The sequence below is a fragment of the Aythya ferina genome (assembly GCF_964211825.1).
Source record: "Aythya ferina genome assembly, chromosome: 9".
Classification (NCBI taxonomy): domain Eukaryota; kingdom Metazoa; phylum Chordata; class Aves; order Anseriformes; family Anatidae; genus Aythya; species Aythya ferina.
The window spans coordinates 27,202,736-27,221,121 of record NC_140305.1 but is presented as its reverse complement, the minus strand read 5'-3'; the positions used below and the strand labels follow the sequence as shown (position 1 = coordinate 27,221,121).

The 18,386-nt window shown below is 41.2% G+C and overlaps 1 protein-coding gene and 1 long non-coding RNA gene across 7 annotated transcripts in view; one reads left to right on the top strand and one right to left on the bottom strand.

Annotated features, from left to right (window-relative positions):
• The window catches only part of MME (membrane metalloendopeptidase), a 38,257-nt gene extending 27,849 nt beyond the window's left edge, over positions 1-10,408 (top strand). For 4 of the 6 annotated variants that reach the window (XM_084529364.1, XM_084529365.1, XM_084529363.1 and 1 more), the window contains exons 18-23: positions 1,134-1,253; positions 1,616-1,749; positions 3,978-4,043; positions 6,575-6,670; positions 6,851-6,927; positions 8,972-10,408. In XM_084529364.1, the coding sequence (XP_084385490.1) occupies positions 1,134-1,253; positions 1,616-1,749; positions 3,978-4,043; positions 6,575-6,670; positions 6,851-6,927; positions 8,972-9,071 (593 nt within the window). In that variant the 3' untranslated portion in view covers positions 9,072-10,408. Of the gene's footprint in view, positions 1-1,133; positions 1,254-1,615; positions 1,750-3,977; positions 4,044-6,574; positions 6,671-6,850; positions 6,936-8,971 lie in introns of all 6 variants that reach the window. The other 2 variants (XM_084529367.1, XM_084529366.1) reach the window with 1 other exon arrangement.
• LOC311441360 lies at positions 254-15,279 on the bottom strand. The gene is made up of 3 exons (XR_014695898.1): positions 15,132-15,279; positions 8,041-8,163; positions 254-482 (listed from the first exon to the last, which is right to left on the bottom strand). It is a non-coding gene; the product is annotated as an uncharacterized lncRNA (long non-coding RNA).
• Between the last annotated feature and the right edge of the window lie 3,107 nt (positions 15,280-18,386).

The window sequence follows — 18,386 nt, the reverse complement described above, 5'->3', positions numbered from 1 at the left end:
TTAATTATTCTAAACTGAAAGTCCTGGGGAACTGCCTGCCTCCAGGAAGGGAAGATGTCCATGGGTTTTCAACTGAAGAACACACTGAGCTCCAAAGGAGTTACAGCTGTGTTTCAAGCCAGCAGGACCGATGCCTATCATTCTGAGGAAATGTATTGCTAGCAGTAATCTTCAAAAAAAATGACTAGCTTTCTGATGCTGTACTCCAGATATTGCTGTTTTACCAGCCAACAAAACGGCCCATCACACAGTGTGGCATTTACACTCGTCTTTACTATCAGCATTTTCTGATACTAATGAACATTGAAACATTCAGCTCTTTAATTACATGCCAAAGTAACAACGACAGAATTACCATGACAGTAGGCACCAGCTTACACAGAGCAGAAGAAATGGTTTCTTTTCTAACCTCTTATTTTTCAATTTTCTCATGGTTCTTTCTCCTCTTGTAAGAAATCTCTAGAACTGTACTGGGATTTACACTGAAACACAAGAACAAATGTTCATTTTAAAAAATACAACAATTGCAAGATTATTTATTTTTACTAAGCTATTTCTTAAAAGTGTAAAAAAATAAACTTAGAAGTGGGTGAAAAGAAGTTCCTTGTTCCAGTTCTTTCACTGCTCTCATGGCTTTTTATTATTATTATTCTAGTGGGAGTTACTGATATTTTCAAAGGAAGAACAAATTCTTCTGAGATTGATTTCTGGTGGGGGCTATGATCAAATAATTTATTCATTCTAGGGGAACACCCACCCATCTTTCATGATGTTGCAAGGTCTATTTAATAATGCTACGAGAGTCTGAGAGTGCTAAATGCTGTGAACTGGAAAAGTACAGCTGCTCCTTTGCAAAGCAAAACCATAACAAATGCTTAAAGTAAATCTGATCATGATTATGCAAGTGTCTAAAGACCAGTTTTGCTTTACCCTAAGCTTGGGGAGGAAAGGGAATGGTCCCGCTGATCTGTTTCTTCTTCCCTACAGCCATTACCACATGTAGATAAAATTACTTTTGCTGGTAAATCTGAGGGAACAGCATGACTTTGTTTGCAGCCTGCTAAAATGGCCTGTTCACACTGTACACATGGCATAATGAGGCAGTACCTTAATCATGTTGGCTTTTTTTGCAGTCTTTCCTGCTGGCATTTTACAGCCCCCTTTCTTCAGTGCATCTCAGCCCAAATCTCTGAATTATGGTGGCATAGGCATGGTCATCGGTCATGAAATCACGCATGGTTTTGATGACAATGGTAAGTTACTGAGCTTCTAGTTACAAAACTTAGAGTAAGTGGAAAGTTTTACACACAGGATCAATCCAGCATCAATCACAGGTCAGAAGTATGCCAGACTTCCTAAGAGAACCTTAATCCAACCTTCTAATTCAGTCTGGGTTAGTTTGTTTTATTCTTTAGCTGGAATATAGTTGGTTTAGGAAAAAAAAAAAAAAAAAAAAAAAAAAAAAAAAAAAGGAAAATTAAGAGCATCATCTGTATTACTTCCTCATTACAGGAATTTATTTATTTATTGCACGTGTGATTGTAATTATTTGCGACCCATTTTAGTGCATCAAAAAACCTCTTTTCCTGCTAATTCTGCTAAAACATTATTACAGGCAGAAATTTTAATGAGAATGGAGACCTCGTAGACTGGTGGACCGAAGAATCAGCACGCAATTTTAAGGAACTGTCGCAGTGTATGGTGTATCAGTATGGAAACTTCTCATGGGACCTAGCAGGGGGACAGCAGGTATGTTGCATTTATTTGTAACTACCAATGTTGTTTGTAATGAGGGAACACAAAATCTTCTGTCCTACACGTGCAAACCCTTTTCCACATAAATAGTCTCTTGGCATATGGCCAACAGTGTCACCCCCTACACCTCAAAAAGAAAAGAGGGAAAACAGTAAGAGACTGTTAAAGATAATGGTAAAACTCCACGCATACACTAGTTGTGCTGAAAGAGGCAGGATTTATGTTCCAAAGGAGTAACAGTCCTAGGAGTAGTTACCCTAGAAGCCTTTTTAGACCCTCAAAGGCTATTCTTTACAAGGCAGAACAAACAAACAAAAAATACCTTAAATGTTTGATCTTCATTTCTCTAAAGCTTGGTGTGCAAATAATGTATACTCCCATGAAAACAGATCCTCCCTGCAGCTTTCTTTCTCTCACAATTTTCTTGCTCTTTCCTGAAAATAAACATGCGGACTACAAAGCAATAAGGCCTGAGGAGAACCAGAGTACAGTAGGACTACGAGGAAAAGATGAAATGCAGACTTAGGAGAGGCAGCCAATCTAAATGTAACTGCATTTATAGCATTCTGCAGGGTTAAAACTATTAGGTGTTTTTGGCATAGAGTGTAATGGTTGTGTCTGGAAACCCTAATTTCATGAGCACAATTTGCAGGATCAGGTCTGTTTTGTGTCCCAGCAAGATGAACATTAACTCAAAGGAACAGGTAAGAGCTGTTTGAGCATTCCTCTTGCTGAACAGGAAACCGGTCCTGTTCCTCCTGAATGCAAGCTGCAAAGCCACCACAGGCAAGAGCCAGCTCTGTCTCCATAGCACAGAGTACTTCATACCATGCCATGTCATTTTGAGGATGACCAAATGCTCTGCTAATGCACCCACATTACCTTTAACATGCAAGCCAGTTTAAATAATATAGAAACAGCTTAATTATCTTCACGGTGCCCCCACAGTAGTGCCACAAGGCTGTAACTGATGCAGGTTGGCACTGCGTGTTCTTCAAAGCTACAGACAGCAGATTTCAACCATCGTTTCTGGGTGAGGTGCCTTTATTCTGTCAGCAGAAGCACACAGTGCACCAGGACAGTTTTCAGTTCACTCTCCTGCACCTTCCAGAGGGAAGTCCCTGGGCAGCTGCTGGGTCACCACGGCACAGTAAGAAAGGGAAGCAGCCCAGCTCACTGGCATTGCATGGTGGCAGAGCAGTTACCTTCAGCGCCCACCTTGTTTGTTCTAGACTTCACTGGATAACCATGCAGGGCACTGCACAGTGCCACCACCTATTTCTGTAAGGAACAAAGTTCTTGGCTGGGACCTCCTACAGTTAGGTGGCCACCGAGAAAATGCTTACAAGAAGGTACTTCTCTGACTACCACTATGTGGTCTTCTTAGAGGCTGACAATACATTCCTCATATAGAATAAGGAAAAGAAAAATGTTCTTGCCCTGAGGATCTCCTAAATCTCTTTTTAAAACTGCTGGGACTGACAGAGAAGCCATTAAAAATAAAAGAGATTTTTTTGGCAGATTTGTCTGCCATTTTTCACATATCATATTCAATCTAATGATGATGCTAAGTTTTGCAGCTTTGAATATTGAAGCCAAAGGCCCAGGGTAAAGGTCAAAAGTATAATTTCTTAAAAATAAAATTACCATTTCTCTATTACCAAAGATTCATAATCTTTAGTGATACTTCACTGCTTTACAAGTACTGTATTAGCTAAATTGTTATCTTCTATGCATCTTGCTACCAAAGAGCTACTTAACTGGCCTAATATACTGGAAAATACTTAACTTCCTAGCAGATGTGCTGAGGTCTGTTAACTGATAATTTCAACTATCTGGACTTTGGATTTAATTTACGGACAGATTCTGCCCATTTCTAACTGGAACTGTGATAAGAAGATGATGGTTAAAGACATGGGGAAAAAAGGAAGAATGAATGAACAAACGACTAAGCATCAGAAAATCCGAGTAACAGAGATATGAGATACTAGAAAGCTACCTGGATGGGGAAGAAGAGGATTAGGGAAAACAAGAGTATCTGCATGGATTTTGAGACAAGGGAGGCAGATAACTTTCAGAGACACTGTCATAATCTTCTGCTAAAACTTCATATTTTAAGGGAATTCTCCCCTCTAAAAGTGAATAAAGCACAAAGTTTGGCATTAGAGGTCCTGAATAAGTTCCTCTTTCAGAAAACTGTACTTCTTTTTTTTGTTTTACAGCTGAGTGGAATCAACACCCTAGGAGAAAACATTGCTGATAACGGAGGTGTTAGACAAGCATATAGGGTAAGAAGCATCCATTTTTCTATTTTAGCTAAAACCATCATATATTAAGAAAATGAATTTCAGAGTCTTTGAAGGAGAAACATTATTTTTGTGTTAGGAATAGGACCAAGCTGTTGTATTTCATCCTATTAATTGTTTCAGGATAGATATTATTTACTGCTAGCACACTCTGCATCTTTTTCAACTTTTTTTTTCTTCTGTGAATAGGGACTTTGTAGAATAAAACCATTCAACAAATCAATGCCACTCTTGGACCATCACCTAGCTAAACTGATGATGTTGAGCAGCTCTGTCTGCCTTCACCAGCCTTTTCATGCCAGAAAGGAGGGCTAGAATTATTTCCTCCTAAGCTCTGTCCATAAACAGTCTCTGCCTATGTGTAACACTACTCCTTGCTCAAAATGTCATCTCATACAAGTGACTGGTGTCCCCTAAATAGATATCCAAAGATGTCAGCGACATCTGGATTCCTTGCGCTAAGCCTTCCATGGGGGACTTGTAAGCATTTTGGTTTTCCTTTCCTTTCCTGGCCATTTTCTTTTTACTTACAAATCTGACAGTGCAGGCCATCATAACGTGATCCTTCCACTCCTTCCCTGAACACCTTGTTCTGTAGCAAAATACTCCACACTTGACAACTAGACTGCTATAATTCCTCATGCTGTGCCTGCTGGGATGCATGGGCCAACTCACACATCACAGCTTCTGCAAACAAGGCCATCAGCAACACTTACACCGCTAGAAATACAAACGTTTGAGGGTAAATACATAAATACAATCATAAAGGAGAGTTTAAAGAATGACTTGGAAGACTAAAAGAGGCATCGGTATGGCATACTACATCAGTCTTATCTTGAACTATCAACATTTGTGCATTAAAAAAATCAAACAAAAAAGCAGAGCAGTATGGACCCATGAAAGGCCATTCTCTTTCTGAAAGAAATGGGCGTAGGCAGAGAAAAAGTAGAAAGTCAGAAGTATTTAAAAAATAGAATTGGCTATCCATACTTATTATGACATCATATAAGTAGTAGAAAAAAAGACAAGAAGGAACCTTGAGAGCTCCCCCAGTCCCCCCTCCCAGCAGGCACAACCAACATTTCCAAGAGCCAAACCTGCAGTAAGGGAGGTTCCTCCACCTCCATGCTGTAGTGTGAGTGCTGTCACATCTCTGCTTTTAACAGTGGGAACACAGAGCCATCGATTCCTTCCTTTTCTGCAACCTTTGACATACTTGAAGGCTATTACATACTTGAAGGCCCAGACTTCTCCTCTTTAGACTAAACAAACCCCGTTCTTTCAATCTTTCCTCATAGGTCATGTTTGCTAGACCTCTGCTCATTCTTGCTGCTTTCTCCTGGACTCTCTCCAGTTGGTCCACATCTTACTTTAAGTGCAGTGCCCAAAACTGGACAGAGTGCTCCAGCTGAGACCTGGCCAGTGCCAAGTACAGGGGAAGGATTACTTCATGTGACTTGTATAAGACATTCCTGTTTATACATCCCAGTATGACATTTGCCTTTTTTTGCAGTATCATGGCACTGTTGGCTCTTGTTCAGCTTATGATTGATTAAAATTACAGGAGCCTTGTCACTAGACCTGTTAACCACTCGTTCTTCAATTTGCACTTGTGCAATTGGCTTTCCTCTTGCTGTAGTTTGGCACCGTCTTCAGTCAGAACATTTCTCCAGTTTGCCAGCATCTTTCTATAAGTAGCAACATGCTAACAATTTACTGTTTGACATGTGGTCTTCATGAGAAACATGAATGCTGTTTTTATTACTATCGAAAGTTTTAAAGTCTTCTGCATTTGTTAGAAAAAAAAATACATTTATTCCTAGTCCATTAAAAAATCAAAAATAGCTAAAAATGAAAAAATATTTTTTATAATATAGCATTATTAATTGATATGATTGGTTTAATAGTTGATAAAACTGATCTTCTCCATGCACAATCAGTTTTATGTTAGCAAAATGGGATCCTGGAGCTCTGCATTGTATACAGGAAAGCCTATCTTACTGTAGGTGTATTATTTCAGATTCTAACCCTATAACGAGCAAAATAAGATGATATTCATTTGTTTGATAAACATTTGAGAGGAAAGCAAACTGTGACCAGCACACATGTTCTGTAGAATCAAGAGTTTTTTGGTTTTGTTTCCACTTTTGAAGCATCTTACCACACTTTTTTAACTTATTGGAGAAGAAAAGGAACAAGAATAACTCATAAGAGAAAGAACAAGGGTAGGAGGGAAAGATGAGTAAGAGGAGGGGGAATGAATGCTCTGATCACATCTTCATTGTCTTGGAGATAATTTTTGCCAGAGGCAGGCAGGGACACCTGGCCCAGACACTGGGTTGGGGATCCCTGTGCTGGGAGCACAGGGATAAAGGTTGCATGTGATAAGACGGATGGCCAAGGTAGTTGATGATAAATTATGTCAAAGACTCCATGATGTTCCTCCTTGTCATCATTTCATTTTGACTGTATGGAGTAGATGTTGTAACATTGCTACACAATTCATTTTACAGGCCTATGAAAATTATGTGAAAAAGAATGGGAAAGAGAAGCTTCTTCCTGGTCTTGACATGAACCATCAGCAGCTGTTTTTTCTGAATTTCGCACAGGTATTTCATACTGCCTTTGTTTGATGCTTACTGTATCCTTTAAAAAAAAATATGTACTTTTGGTATGTTCTAAAATGAAATTTAATCTCGAGATATTAAGTATTCCATAGTGAAACGACAGCAGGACTCATCCTGGACAATCTTATTGCTAACAAATGCTTTTCTTTGTTACGTGTGTAGGTATGGTGTGGAACATACAGACCAGAATATGCTGTGAACTCCATCAAAACTGACGTGCACAGCCCAGGCAAATTCAGGTCAGCATGTATAACAATCCTCAGTGTAATTCCCTAGGTACAACACAGCTTTTAGCTACTGAATTATAAAATCCAGCACAAAATGCTAGGTTTCATTTTACCAGGGTTGATTTAGGCATATAGAAAGCTACACAAGATCACCATTTGTTTTCTCTTGCAAGAGTGAGGTTTTGGTGGAAGATTACTTACAAACCTGTATGTGTTGGTACAATAAGCAAATGTGTGTTTTCTGCCTCGTATTGTCAGTTATCCTTCCCAAGAATAGGTGAGCTTGAATTCAAGAGGGACATACCATAAACTTGGCTGTTCGGTGTGAATTATTAGGACCAGACTAGGATCTTTTCATTTTAAGTCAGAGCAACCTGTTCCTTAGTGGTATAGCTGTAAACTTTGAATCACCTCCAGGACTCCCATGCACAGTAACTGATTTTGCTTGATACAATTCAAAGCATTAATTCCAACATCTTTCTGTCAATGGCTTTTCACCAAAGAACTATTTCACTTATCCCACATGCTTAAATATTTGGTGAAAGCAGTGACTGTTCCTTCAGTTGCTCCTTGACTGACATTTCACTGTGGGTGGTTTTTATACCATACGCAGACCTCTCCTGCAGGCAGTTTGTGCACAAGTCCTACAAGCAGCTGAGTTCAGCCACAGCACTCATGAGACTCTACCACAGTTCTGCAGAACTTTGCCTCTTCCTTCCATACCTAATTTCTATGAAGCACGAGTCCCCTGAAGTTTACCAGTTCAGCATCTTCACATAATTGTATTTGTGTATATTTTGGACACATTATATCATGCTTGTGCTGTTTTACATCAGGATGAAAGGCTATAAAATTTATATCCAATTACACAAATATCAATGAGGAACTATACTAACATAGTTAGAACATGAGGCAATTTTCAGGATGAGGCCCATCTAAGAGATCTGAAGTAGAAAGCATTTCAGTACACTTTTTGTTTGTAACATATGCAAATAGACCCAAAATACTTCTTGTTCTGTTTCTGGTGAACTCACGCTTTAGCAGTTCTTGGCCACTAAACAGTGAAGCCCTACTAAATCACTTAAATACATAGCCCAGAAAAATGGCTAAAAAATAGAAAGTTACCTCCTGCACTGCTGCTGAGACCAGCTGGGAAATATTTTCGCTTTTGATCTTGCGGAGCCTGTCAAATCATTGCAGATGTCACCTGCTGAACTTCACCTCAATTTCTCCGGACACTTGCTGTTTCTGTCGAATGTAATCATTATGATTATTCACAGAACAACCAAAAATTACTCACAGGAGCAGTCCCTCAAATAATTCCCGGTCCACAATCAATGTGCATCGGTATTTATGTTTGATATTTGCAGCTGAAGTTGTTTTCTAGCGTAGACATGTGCATGCTATATTTCCATTCCTGAAGGAATGAGCAACTCCTCTCAGTTACATTCACACATGTTCACAATTACAACTACAAAACCACTTTAGCTGCTACGTCCTCATACTCACTTGAGATCTGCTGTTTGTATGAGTCTTTTTTCCAGGAAACTTGTTCACCGGAACATTTGTGAAAACGCCCAAAGAAGCAATACGATATTAGTTAAAATCTGGTTGGTGTAAAAATGTAAATGAATATTCGATGAAAAATTATACCATATTCCTCCACCTCAGGGTCTTGTTTTCCCGTTAGCAGGAAACTTATCAACAAAAGATAGCTATGAAAGAAATCTCAGTGAAAACAAACAACAGGCAGTAAAGCTGTTGGTATAGAAATAAATGGAAGACTTTGTAGAGCCCATAATGAGGAAGGTTTGGTCCTATATTTCTGGGGCTTGCAAAAGGGAATGTAAGACTGGAGGGAGAAGACACAGCCACCACTTTAGGTGAAAGGGAACCAACAGTCAGAGCTGAGAAATACATGCATTTCCCACAGTTTTTTGAAGTGATGGGGGAGAAATGTTATGAAATGTGGATCTTTGGTTTGCTTGTTTGTTTTGCTTTTGCTTTTAAATGAAGGGAATTAAAAATGCCAAGATATTCTTGTTTTGTTTTAAAGGGTCATAGGATCATTGCAAAACTCTCAGGAGTTTTCTGAAGCCTTTTCGTGTACCACAAAAAACTACATGGACCCTACTAAAAAATGCCGAGTTTGGTAACGGAGCTGCAAGCCTTGCATCTCAAGAAGCTTTCCAGAAGAAGAGAAATTTTGAACTACTTTTTAGAAGGGGAGGAGGGAAGAAAATTGTTGGAAACCTTCTATAAAAGTCACTGTAATTCTTAGTCAACAAGCAAACATAAACAATCACATATCAAATCAATCTATTTCTCAAATGAAGGACTAATACCAACGCAGCAGTTAGCTGTTCTAGCTAATCAGCTGCTTTTCCTATCACTGAACCCTGCAGAATCTAAAACACTTGACAGTGTACAGTAACATTTCACTCATAGTTAATCCTGTTGCCCATGGGTTGCTGGCACTTTGGATTGTATTGTTTTTTTTTGAAATGTCAAAGTACAAGGCATCATCTCCCACTGGTTGGTGAATGCATAGTTGCAATCAAGCAGAGGAAGAAAATATTAAGTAACACATGGTTTTAGACATCATAATATGATAATGAGACAACAGTTGGTATCCTGTGTCAGACTTTGTATCCTATGCTGTTAGGATAAATCTGTTCTACCAAATGCTTTCATTTCTACTTGAAACCATTTATAAAAGAGGAGTCCAAAGACCTGCTGTAATTAATTTCTCACTAATTATGCCAGTGTGTATTATTTGAACTCACTATTTACAACAGTTTATTTAGTACTTTCCAGCCAAACTGAAATTGTAGGTAATTTAATAATTTTTGAACATGTAATCTGTAAGATTGCGACTAAGACCCTTTCACGGTTTTCTAAGCTTTTTCTTGTTTTCTCTAAAGTTGGTCTTTTTAAAAGTTTCTAGCAACGTACAAACCATAGTTTTTATATTTAAATCTGAGCTACACTTCTGACTTGAAGTATTGTAATATATTTTATCAGCGTCTGCATAGAACTGGGAAATTTGATTAAAGCATGGTGTTAGGCAATAGGACAGAGTCTACAAAACAGAGCTCTTCAATGGAGTACACCAGCAAGTGTACCATCAAGTACAGTTTTCAGGCTGACTTTCTCAGTATTTAGGGTTTTGATCCTGCACATAATCTGTATATGTTCTGATCAATGTCAGTCCTCACATCAGTAAAGCTGCAGAGCTGCTTGCAAGAACGGAGCTTTAAATAAGAAGGTAACAGGCTTTAAATCTGCAGTGACACGTGTTGGACATCCTCATGCAGATTGCAAAGGAACTTACTGCTTTGTATACCAAAGCAAACAGATTTCCAAAAATAAGTAGCAGATACCTCAGATGACTGCTACAATAGGTACATTTGAAAACCTATGTTCCTTTTAGCTTTTTGGGTTTGTCATCTGATAAAAACATTTTGATAATAAACTGAAATTATGAGCCAAATGCAATGCGTATTCTTTATAGGAAGTATAGAAACACAAAAACAATATTGTCCCTATAAATGAACTTCTGTACCTGCCCCTGAGCACTGCACCCTCAACATCTATAAAAACTGACAAGGAGAATTCAGATCACTTTGTTCTAGTTTCAAAACCAGATGTTAATAGGTTGTGTAGTCGCCAACGAAATCACACCAAAATCGACCGCAATAAACTTTCTCTTACAAGAGACATTAACCTGATGGTGTTCAAAGGAAATTCAATCTTTTACAAACCCAGGTCCACAAAGCTATGAAACAGGGAGCACTGTTAGCCCTGTTGTACAGCTAAGTACGGTACTACTCTTCACGGGTGGTAAAGAAATTCTGAAAGTAACTAAATAAAGAAGTGGATCATTACATACAGAATAAGTAATAATAAATGTAACTAAATAAATACAGTCACTAATTAGTGAGCAGAATAGCAAATAAAATCTCTTTATAGTAATATGAATAAATCACTACAAGTAGATCAATTCTAACGTCTGTTTAGTAGTGGATCAGCAAGTTTTTTCTGATACACTTACTAGCTAATTTTTCGTTTGCTTGCTGGACAAACAAGAAGCTGGAAAGCATACTTATTGTTGCTGGAGATAGGGATGCCTTCTTTTAATTTTCAACAGCAGGCATAGTACCCAGGAAAGTTTTTTCACTTCCGAACAACCCAGCTTTTACACTCATGAGTGACAGGATATTTTCCCTAAAGCCCTCATTTTATCACTGTGTGTGCATGCCCATGGATCTAAATCACTTCCAAAAACACCACCTGAGACCCACCCCACCTTCCTTCCTCTATACAGCTGTGGCAGCCACAGGCCTTCAGGAATGAGTGCGGCTGCTGGCGCCTTGTTCCCCCATTGGAATAGGTGGGGAAATAATTGAAGGCTCGGCTCTACTCCTGGCTAAAGCAGCTGAATGAGAACAGTGCGGATAGCTATGAGTACCAAAACAAGCCCTGGCAGGAAACAACTACACTGCAGGACCAGGGGAAAACAAGAGTGATTGTGCCTCTGCAGTACAGCCCTCACCCTCAGCGCCTGCTGGCACCAGTCCTGGGGCTCGGCACATCATCCACCACCTCCCATCAGTCCAGTCTTCTCCAGTTCTTACCCTAAAGTCACCTGGCACAGCAGCCAAGTGCAGCAAAACCACACAGCAGCATTTAACAGGAAAATAAAATGCACCGGGCGTGTATTAGAAGCCAAACTCTACCTAGGGACAGTTACTTCCTCACACATGCAGAAGTGAAATGCAGGTCTTCATAAGAGAAACGTAGCACTAATAATTTAGATGCAAGCTGTCTGACATTAAGCAAGGAGTGACAACCAGAATATAACTTTCATCACAGCTTGCAAACTAATTATTGCCAGTGAGGTTCTTCCTTCATAGAATGTTAATGTCAGGGAAGTATTTATAGATATGGCATGGAAACCATCACCCAAAGGCTTCAAAAACAACAAGGAACTTATAGGATTGTTGCCAGCTTCTGCAGAAGCTTACAGTTAGTCTCTCTGGTTATAAATATGTCTTTGGACTGTTTTGGTTAACATAACCTCCCGCTGCGGCAGCCTGATGAAACTTCAGCTAATCCATGCAATGCAAATGCTGATATCAGTCAGCTTGTTACCAACGCATTAACGAACCAGGTACACACAACCTGTAACCATCACTAAATAATTCAGCCAAGGAGCACAGATGCAGTGATTCCCCATCAAGCAGCTTCGCTTCCTCTGCCCAGGGAAGCTTGCTGAAGCTGCATGCTGAAGCCAAGGGCAACCTGCTGCCAAGAGCCACTGAAGTCATGAAAAGGGGGGAGGGTTGGAAAAGGCCATCAGCTCTGCTTACAGGGAACTGGAGCTCAGGTGATGCCAAACAGCTCTTCAGATGTCAATGGCATTATACTGGTAACCAAAGTCCTGCCCAGTGTCATAACAACACATCCCATGTACTGGTGTGGCGATGAAGACACTGGAGCTATTGCCACACAACAACAGCACTACCTTAACTTTGATAGAAATCCAAAGTGTATGTTTTCTTGAGAAATAATAATAGTGGTGTGTTTTTGTTTTTTTTTTCTCTTAAGTGGAAGGGGATGCTTGTGATTTATGGGAAGAAAAAAAAACCTGCAGAACTTATTTCCCAATCCACCCCTGCTAGTGTGGGAAGTTTCAGCAGTCCATTGTACGGTTTCGTAATGAAAAGGCGCATGAGTGGGTTGTACTGCAGACAGATGCAAAAGGCCACTTTGCATAGTGGTCAGCATGCTTTAAGCAGTGTGTAGGGTGCATATTTTCTCAGAATAATCCTCTTTTTATTAGTCTACACTAGTGGCAGGAGCTTCCTTTCCACTGAACAGCAGACAGCTCAACAATATACGAGCCACCCTAGAAACATCTTTGTTTTGCCCTACCCTTGCCCTTTGAGCAGTGATTTCAATTCACCATCTTATGCCTTAGTCTGTAGGGCAAAAAAAATAAAATAATAAAAATAACTAATAATAAAAGCAAACATAGATACTGGGAACTACCTAACGATCTGAAGAGAGTATGTATTTATTTGTCTTTTCCAAATGAGATCCTTCTGCTCTCAAACATCACGTAAAGCTAAAACTATTTATGTTTTAGATCTGTACTTTTTAATTTGAAACATTTAATGTCAGATATTGTTAGACACCTGAAAAAGCTGCTTGGGACATCTGGATCTTTCAGAACCGTGTATATTCATCAGTGCCTGGTACATAAACGTGTTCATTCTGCTCCAGATTTGGGAAGAGGTGCGGTTTGCACGTCCCTGTCCTGGCGGTGGCTGTGGCCAGGCAGCTGGGGCCAGGCGAGTGGCACAGTGCAGCTGTGCAGGCTGGAGCTGGGATCAAAGCCATGAGGCAGCTGCAGGAGAGCTGCTGTCAGCTCTGTCACACCGCTGGCATGGTGCAAACCATACACAGCTGACAAGCTGCCTAAGAGCCTCGCTCCTTGCTTTGTCCGCTCACAAAGGGAAGAACAAGCTCACGAGAAAAGAGATTGGGACTTGGTGTAATGGCTGTCACCTAACTTCTCAGCACAAGGTTTTCTGGGCAAAAGCACCATAAAATTGACCTACTTGTGCACCAACTTCTCTGTGTCTTCAAGGGGCCTCCCAGTTGTTTGGACAGTCAGAGCTAGTAGCAAGACTGGACAGTCTCAGTCTTAGAAAATGAGGCATTAGTCCCTAAAATGAGATAATGTATGCTCAGACTAGCCTCTTAGAGAGCTTAGAGCGGGTGGTGTCATACAGAAGCAGCTGCCGCAGAGGTTTGGACTCTGCAGCTCTCCAGGAGACTGCAGGGTTTATCCCCTCGGGGCAGCTGAGGAAGACTGCCTGGGAAATGAGCTGATGTCAAAGGGGCAAGGTAGCTTGGTGTTACAATTCCCAAAACTAAATGTCACACGTCAGTGCTTCAGCTAATAGCTGCTGGAGTTGCAAAGGAATTTTCATGGTTGCACCAATGCCAAATACGTTTATTTTTCCCCCACTTCCCTAAAGGATAACAGACAGTGACCACAGATGGAGACAGGATGTCTGATTAATGTGCCTTCCTCCTCTTCTCAGAATTAATTCAGAGCGCCTGAGCAAGAGTCACAGGAGTTTCTTACCCAACCTCATCAAGGGGTCATTAAGGTTTTTCCCACATTTCCTTAAATGTACATCTTGTTAGAATCATGACAGAACAGAAAGAACAGAAATATTTTAGTATAAAAATCTTTGGGCTCAAAATTGAGCTGTGAAAATGTAGTAGTTCAGATTATCTGATCACTTCTGATTTTAAACAAACAGGTCACTGGACAGTCTCAAGGCACATTACGTAGCAGGTAAATATAATTAACTCCAATTATAATCAAAAAAAGGCAACCCCCTTGCACAATATAAACAGGATGCCATTCTGAATCTGACCTACAATTCTAGGCACACTATGCTGTAGAACAGACCTCCCAACCTTAAAACATGCCTGATGTTTTCTTTTTGAAGGATGTGCACGCTTCTGTTTCATTACGATAGATTCCACAAAATTTTCCCCATAATAAGACTAAAAATACATCCCCAGGCCTCACAAGTTAACTCCTGCATGATTCTGAACAGTTTGATGTTCCTTAGCTAGTAGCAGCTATTCTAAGTTTGATATTCATTGATGTCTTACATAAAGCCAACTTTCTATGGAAAGGCATTGAGTATTGCACCAAGGCTGATTAGGACAACACTATCATACCTTCAAATGACTGCACTACAAGTTGGTATGTCATGCAATGCCTCCTAGCATTTGCATGGTACAGCCTCCCTCACCTAAAGACCTGCGACCCTCCCAGCAACTGCCCTAGTTTGATAGGTGAGAGTCTGAACTGCCTTGGTACTACACAGAAGTGTGCTGACACCAAAACACAAAACCTGGGAAATTCAGAAAATTAGTCCACCTTGGGATCAAACTAAAGAAAAGGTCCTCTCATGCCTCTTCCTCCTCTTAGTGATGCAGGAAACATCTACGAGGCTTTAAAAACATGACAAAAATAAAGCACGAAATGTATGACTGAAGGCTTCAGTCCTTTCTGCTAGTCCACAGTGAGGTGGAGATCGTTAAAGTGCGACACGTTCCCGTGAACTTTAGAGCAATAAGACTGACCACGGAGCCCAGCAGCACGGCTGGCTTTTGTCACATACCTCATGTGCATGGTCTGCAGCTCACCTCTCTTCTGTGCTACAGACTTCTCCCAACACTGCAACCAATGTTAAAATGATGGTTTTCCTCATGTTGAAAGCAGCACTCGCCTGCTGCTACCACCAGGCAGTTCTGCTGCTTCTCTGCAAACAGCCTGCGGACTGCCTGGGAGTACTTACAGCTGTGGCGAGTTGTGCACCTGATGTCAGATAGGCACCCTCAGGCACCAGGGCAGCACCACCTGTCCTCCTGCTGCAGGCCTGAAGGATGTTTGTCCACCTGTTTTCAAAGGCCTCCAGTAATCAATAACATTGATTATTATGCTTAAAAACTTCTTCCAGCGCGTCTGTGTCTTTACCATATAGACAGACTGTATCTCACCTGCTGGTTCTCCACTAATTCCTGCTGTGTGTCACCAAGAAAAGGTTATTCCCTTCATTTTTTATTAAGGTTTTGAAGAATAATATTTTCTTAAGTTTTCTCTGTTTTAGGCTGAACCACTTCAGTGTGTTTATTTTGTCCCTGGTTACATGTTATAAATCCCAGTTCCCTGTTGCTGCCCTCCTCTGAATCCCTGTATTTGTCCTTTAAAACAGTTCCTGAAAGGTGTCGAAATTTAATTTTCACCTATTGCATTGCATTTTTTCCAGAGCAGTTACTTAGTTTCATTCTAACACCGTTCCCCTATATCCCGTTTGCTGCCAGCAGAGGGGAGCTGCAGGCACGCCACAAGCCAGGCCTGGTATGCCAAGCAATGACCTCAATCCAGCCTCATGGCATTTAATTCAACAAGAACTGGACTGGATTCCAATGCAAAAAATACAAGATAGGGCCCTGAATATCATTTATACAGAAAAGACGAGCAGTTAATTTGGATTAACTTCCAGGCAGGTATCTGACCTACCACTGGACTCCAAGAACCACTCACTCCATTACAAAGCATTTGAAAATCAGGAAATTGGTTTAATGATTCTTCCTACCAAGCATTTCACACCTTTGTTGCAGATAAAAAGTATACACCATATCTAGAGTTGATATTAAAAATAATTCATTTTATAGATATTTCTGTCATTCGGCATTCCAATTTACTTTCAGGTTCTTCCAGTCAACTTCATTGGAAATTATTCTGTCCTGTAAGACAAAGAAAACTACATTTTAAAGATGGCAATGCACACCAAAGCAAGCAGGGGTGGATATGATACAGGCCACTTACTTCTGTCAGGAGAAGACGATGTAAACCATCAGGGCACAACCCACGATCCAGCCAACTGCAAGGAGAATAGGGACAACGAGACGGGAAAGTGGGACTGGGGCTGAAAGACAAAAGAGGATCTTTTTCAGAAAGGTCACATTACAAAACCGTAATTATCTCAGAGCAAAAAAGATACCTGTGAGCTTGGGCCACATCTATGACTGCTATTTTTGGCACGGAGTCACCCTGTCTTGGCACACATACTACATATACATAGCAAAGCCCCAAGAAATTTCCACTCTCTGGGCTCTGCAATCAGATAGGCCAGAGGCTTAGCACTTCCAAAAGTACCAGAGTGCAGAGAGGAGACAGGAACGTGCTTCTGTCCTTGGGCTCCACAGGTCATCGGGAGAACATCTGGGCTGGACTGCACTGATGGCAGCTCCCCCGGCAGATTCAGGCTCAATACCCTGACAGCACCTTCCAGAAGCAAGTCTCATGAGGTTGGCAACAGTAAATTAAACACGCAGTGATTAGTTAATACTGTACCTGATTAATTTAAGATTGGTGTGCCTGGGGCCACAGAGAGGGGATGCATCCAAGGGATGTTTGCCAGGCACTGTGCCTCAGGAGCTCACAGCTCGTCTCGGTGCCTTTTGTGCATGGTGTCTGACTTAGCCCTCTCCTCTCCTCTTACTACAGTGATACATGGTAGTTATGGTTCATGCAATTATCCACTGAAAGGGTTTTACCCACATTAAAGGAAGAAAATAACACAAGTTTCCAATGTGAATGTCCCACCGGCGTGCCTGAGTTGGGCCGGACACAAAGACATGATATCCTGCCTGTCCTGTCCGGCAGTACCAGAGCAAGCTAATAAATAACGGAGACACAGAGGCAAGTGCTGGTGGTGGTTCTGCAAGAAGCGTGCAGAAAGCAGGAAGAGGCCTTTAAATAAACAGGTGTCTGTACAGCATCAGAAGTTCACAGGCCCTTCCATCAGTTTGCTGCAACCAGCAAAAGGTTGCGAGAAAGCAGCACATCAGCCTTTGAGGTTGTATTAGTTACCAGCATACTGCAGCACGTTAACGTACACCTTTCTGCAGTTAGAGTTCCAGGTGTTTTAAGGGATTGACAAATTATCTAAAACTATTCACAACACCTTGCATAGTTTAGACATGCCATGATAGTTTAGTTTCGACATGCCATGATACTCCGTGGTGTATCTACAGAAAGGAAAGAGAGCACGTAGATAATCTGCATGTGCTGCCATTGAAATATAAAGCCCATAAGCAACCACGCAGCACAGGAATAAAACTCTGCTCTGAAATCAGGTGTCCTGCCGTGGGGGAATCCCTTACCCGTTTTCTTTAAAGACTGTTTGACCCTTTGTAAGGGAAAGCTAGTTCTGCTGGGAATCATTTCTCTTTCCTTGCCACTTTTTCTAAAGGTCCTATTACCACTAAAGGGCTGGATCCTACTGGCGTACGTGGAAGTATTTTGACAGAGCTCTGCTCGCTCGCCAAGGTGTCTGCTGAACATGGTGTTGTGTTATATGAGATGTGGTTTCAATGCAGGAAGGTGAGAGGAGCAAGCAGTCGCTGACGGGCCAGCAGGAATGCTGCGCCCAGCATTGGTCAGGAGGCAGCGAGCAGCTGGCTCTGAGGGATAGGGTTTCATGGGAGCCATTGGGAGTACTTGTGTTTCATGGTTTAAGAACAGAAATGAGCGTGAGATGATTTGCTGTGGTCTCCTGCACGTCACGGGACAGATACCCTGAGCTAGAGTAAGGTGACTGCGAGGAAGACTGCATGTTTTGCCATGAGTGGGAGAGGCTGCAGCATGACATACGGACATGGCACGGGGATGTCCCAGCAGGTAACCCATTTGCTGGGCCTCAGAAGAAGGTGACAAACTCCAAGGTTCCAATATTTGGTCCACGGGAAAATTATCCCAAGCGTAAATCTGACAATCAGGTACCACCCTCGCCACGGAGCAGGGCTGCGCACACCGGCAGCCAGAAGGAGCCTCAGCACAGCCCAGTTCTCAGGCTGAGGTGGTGATG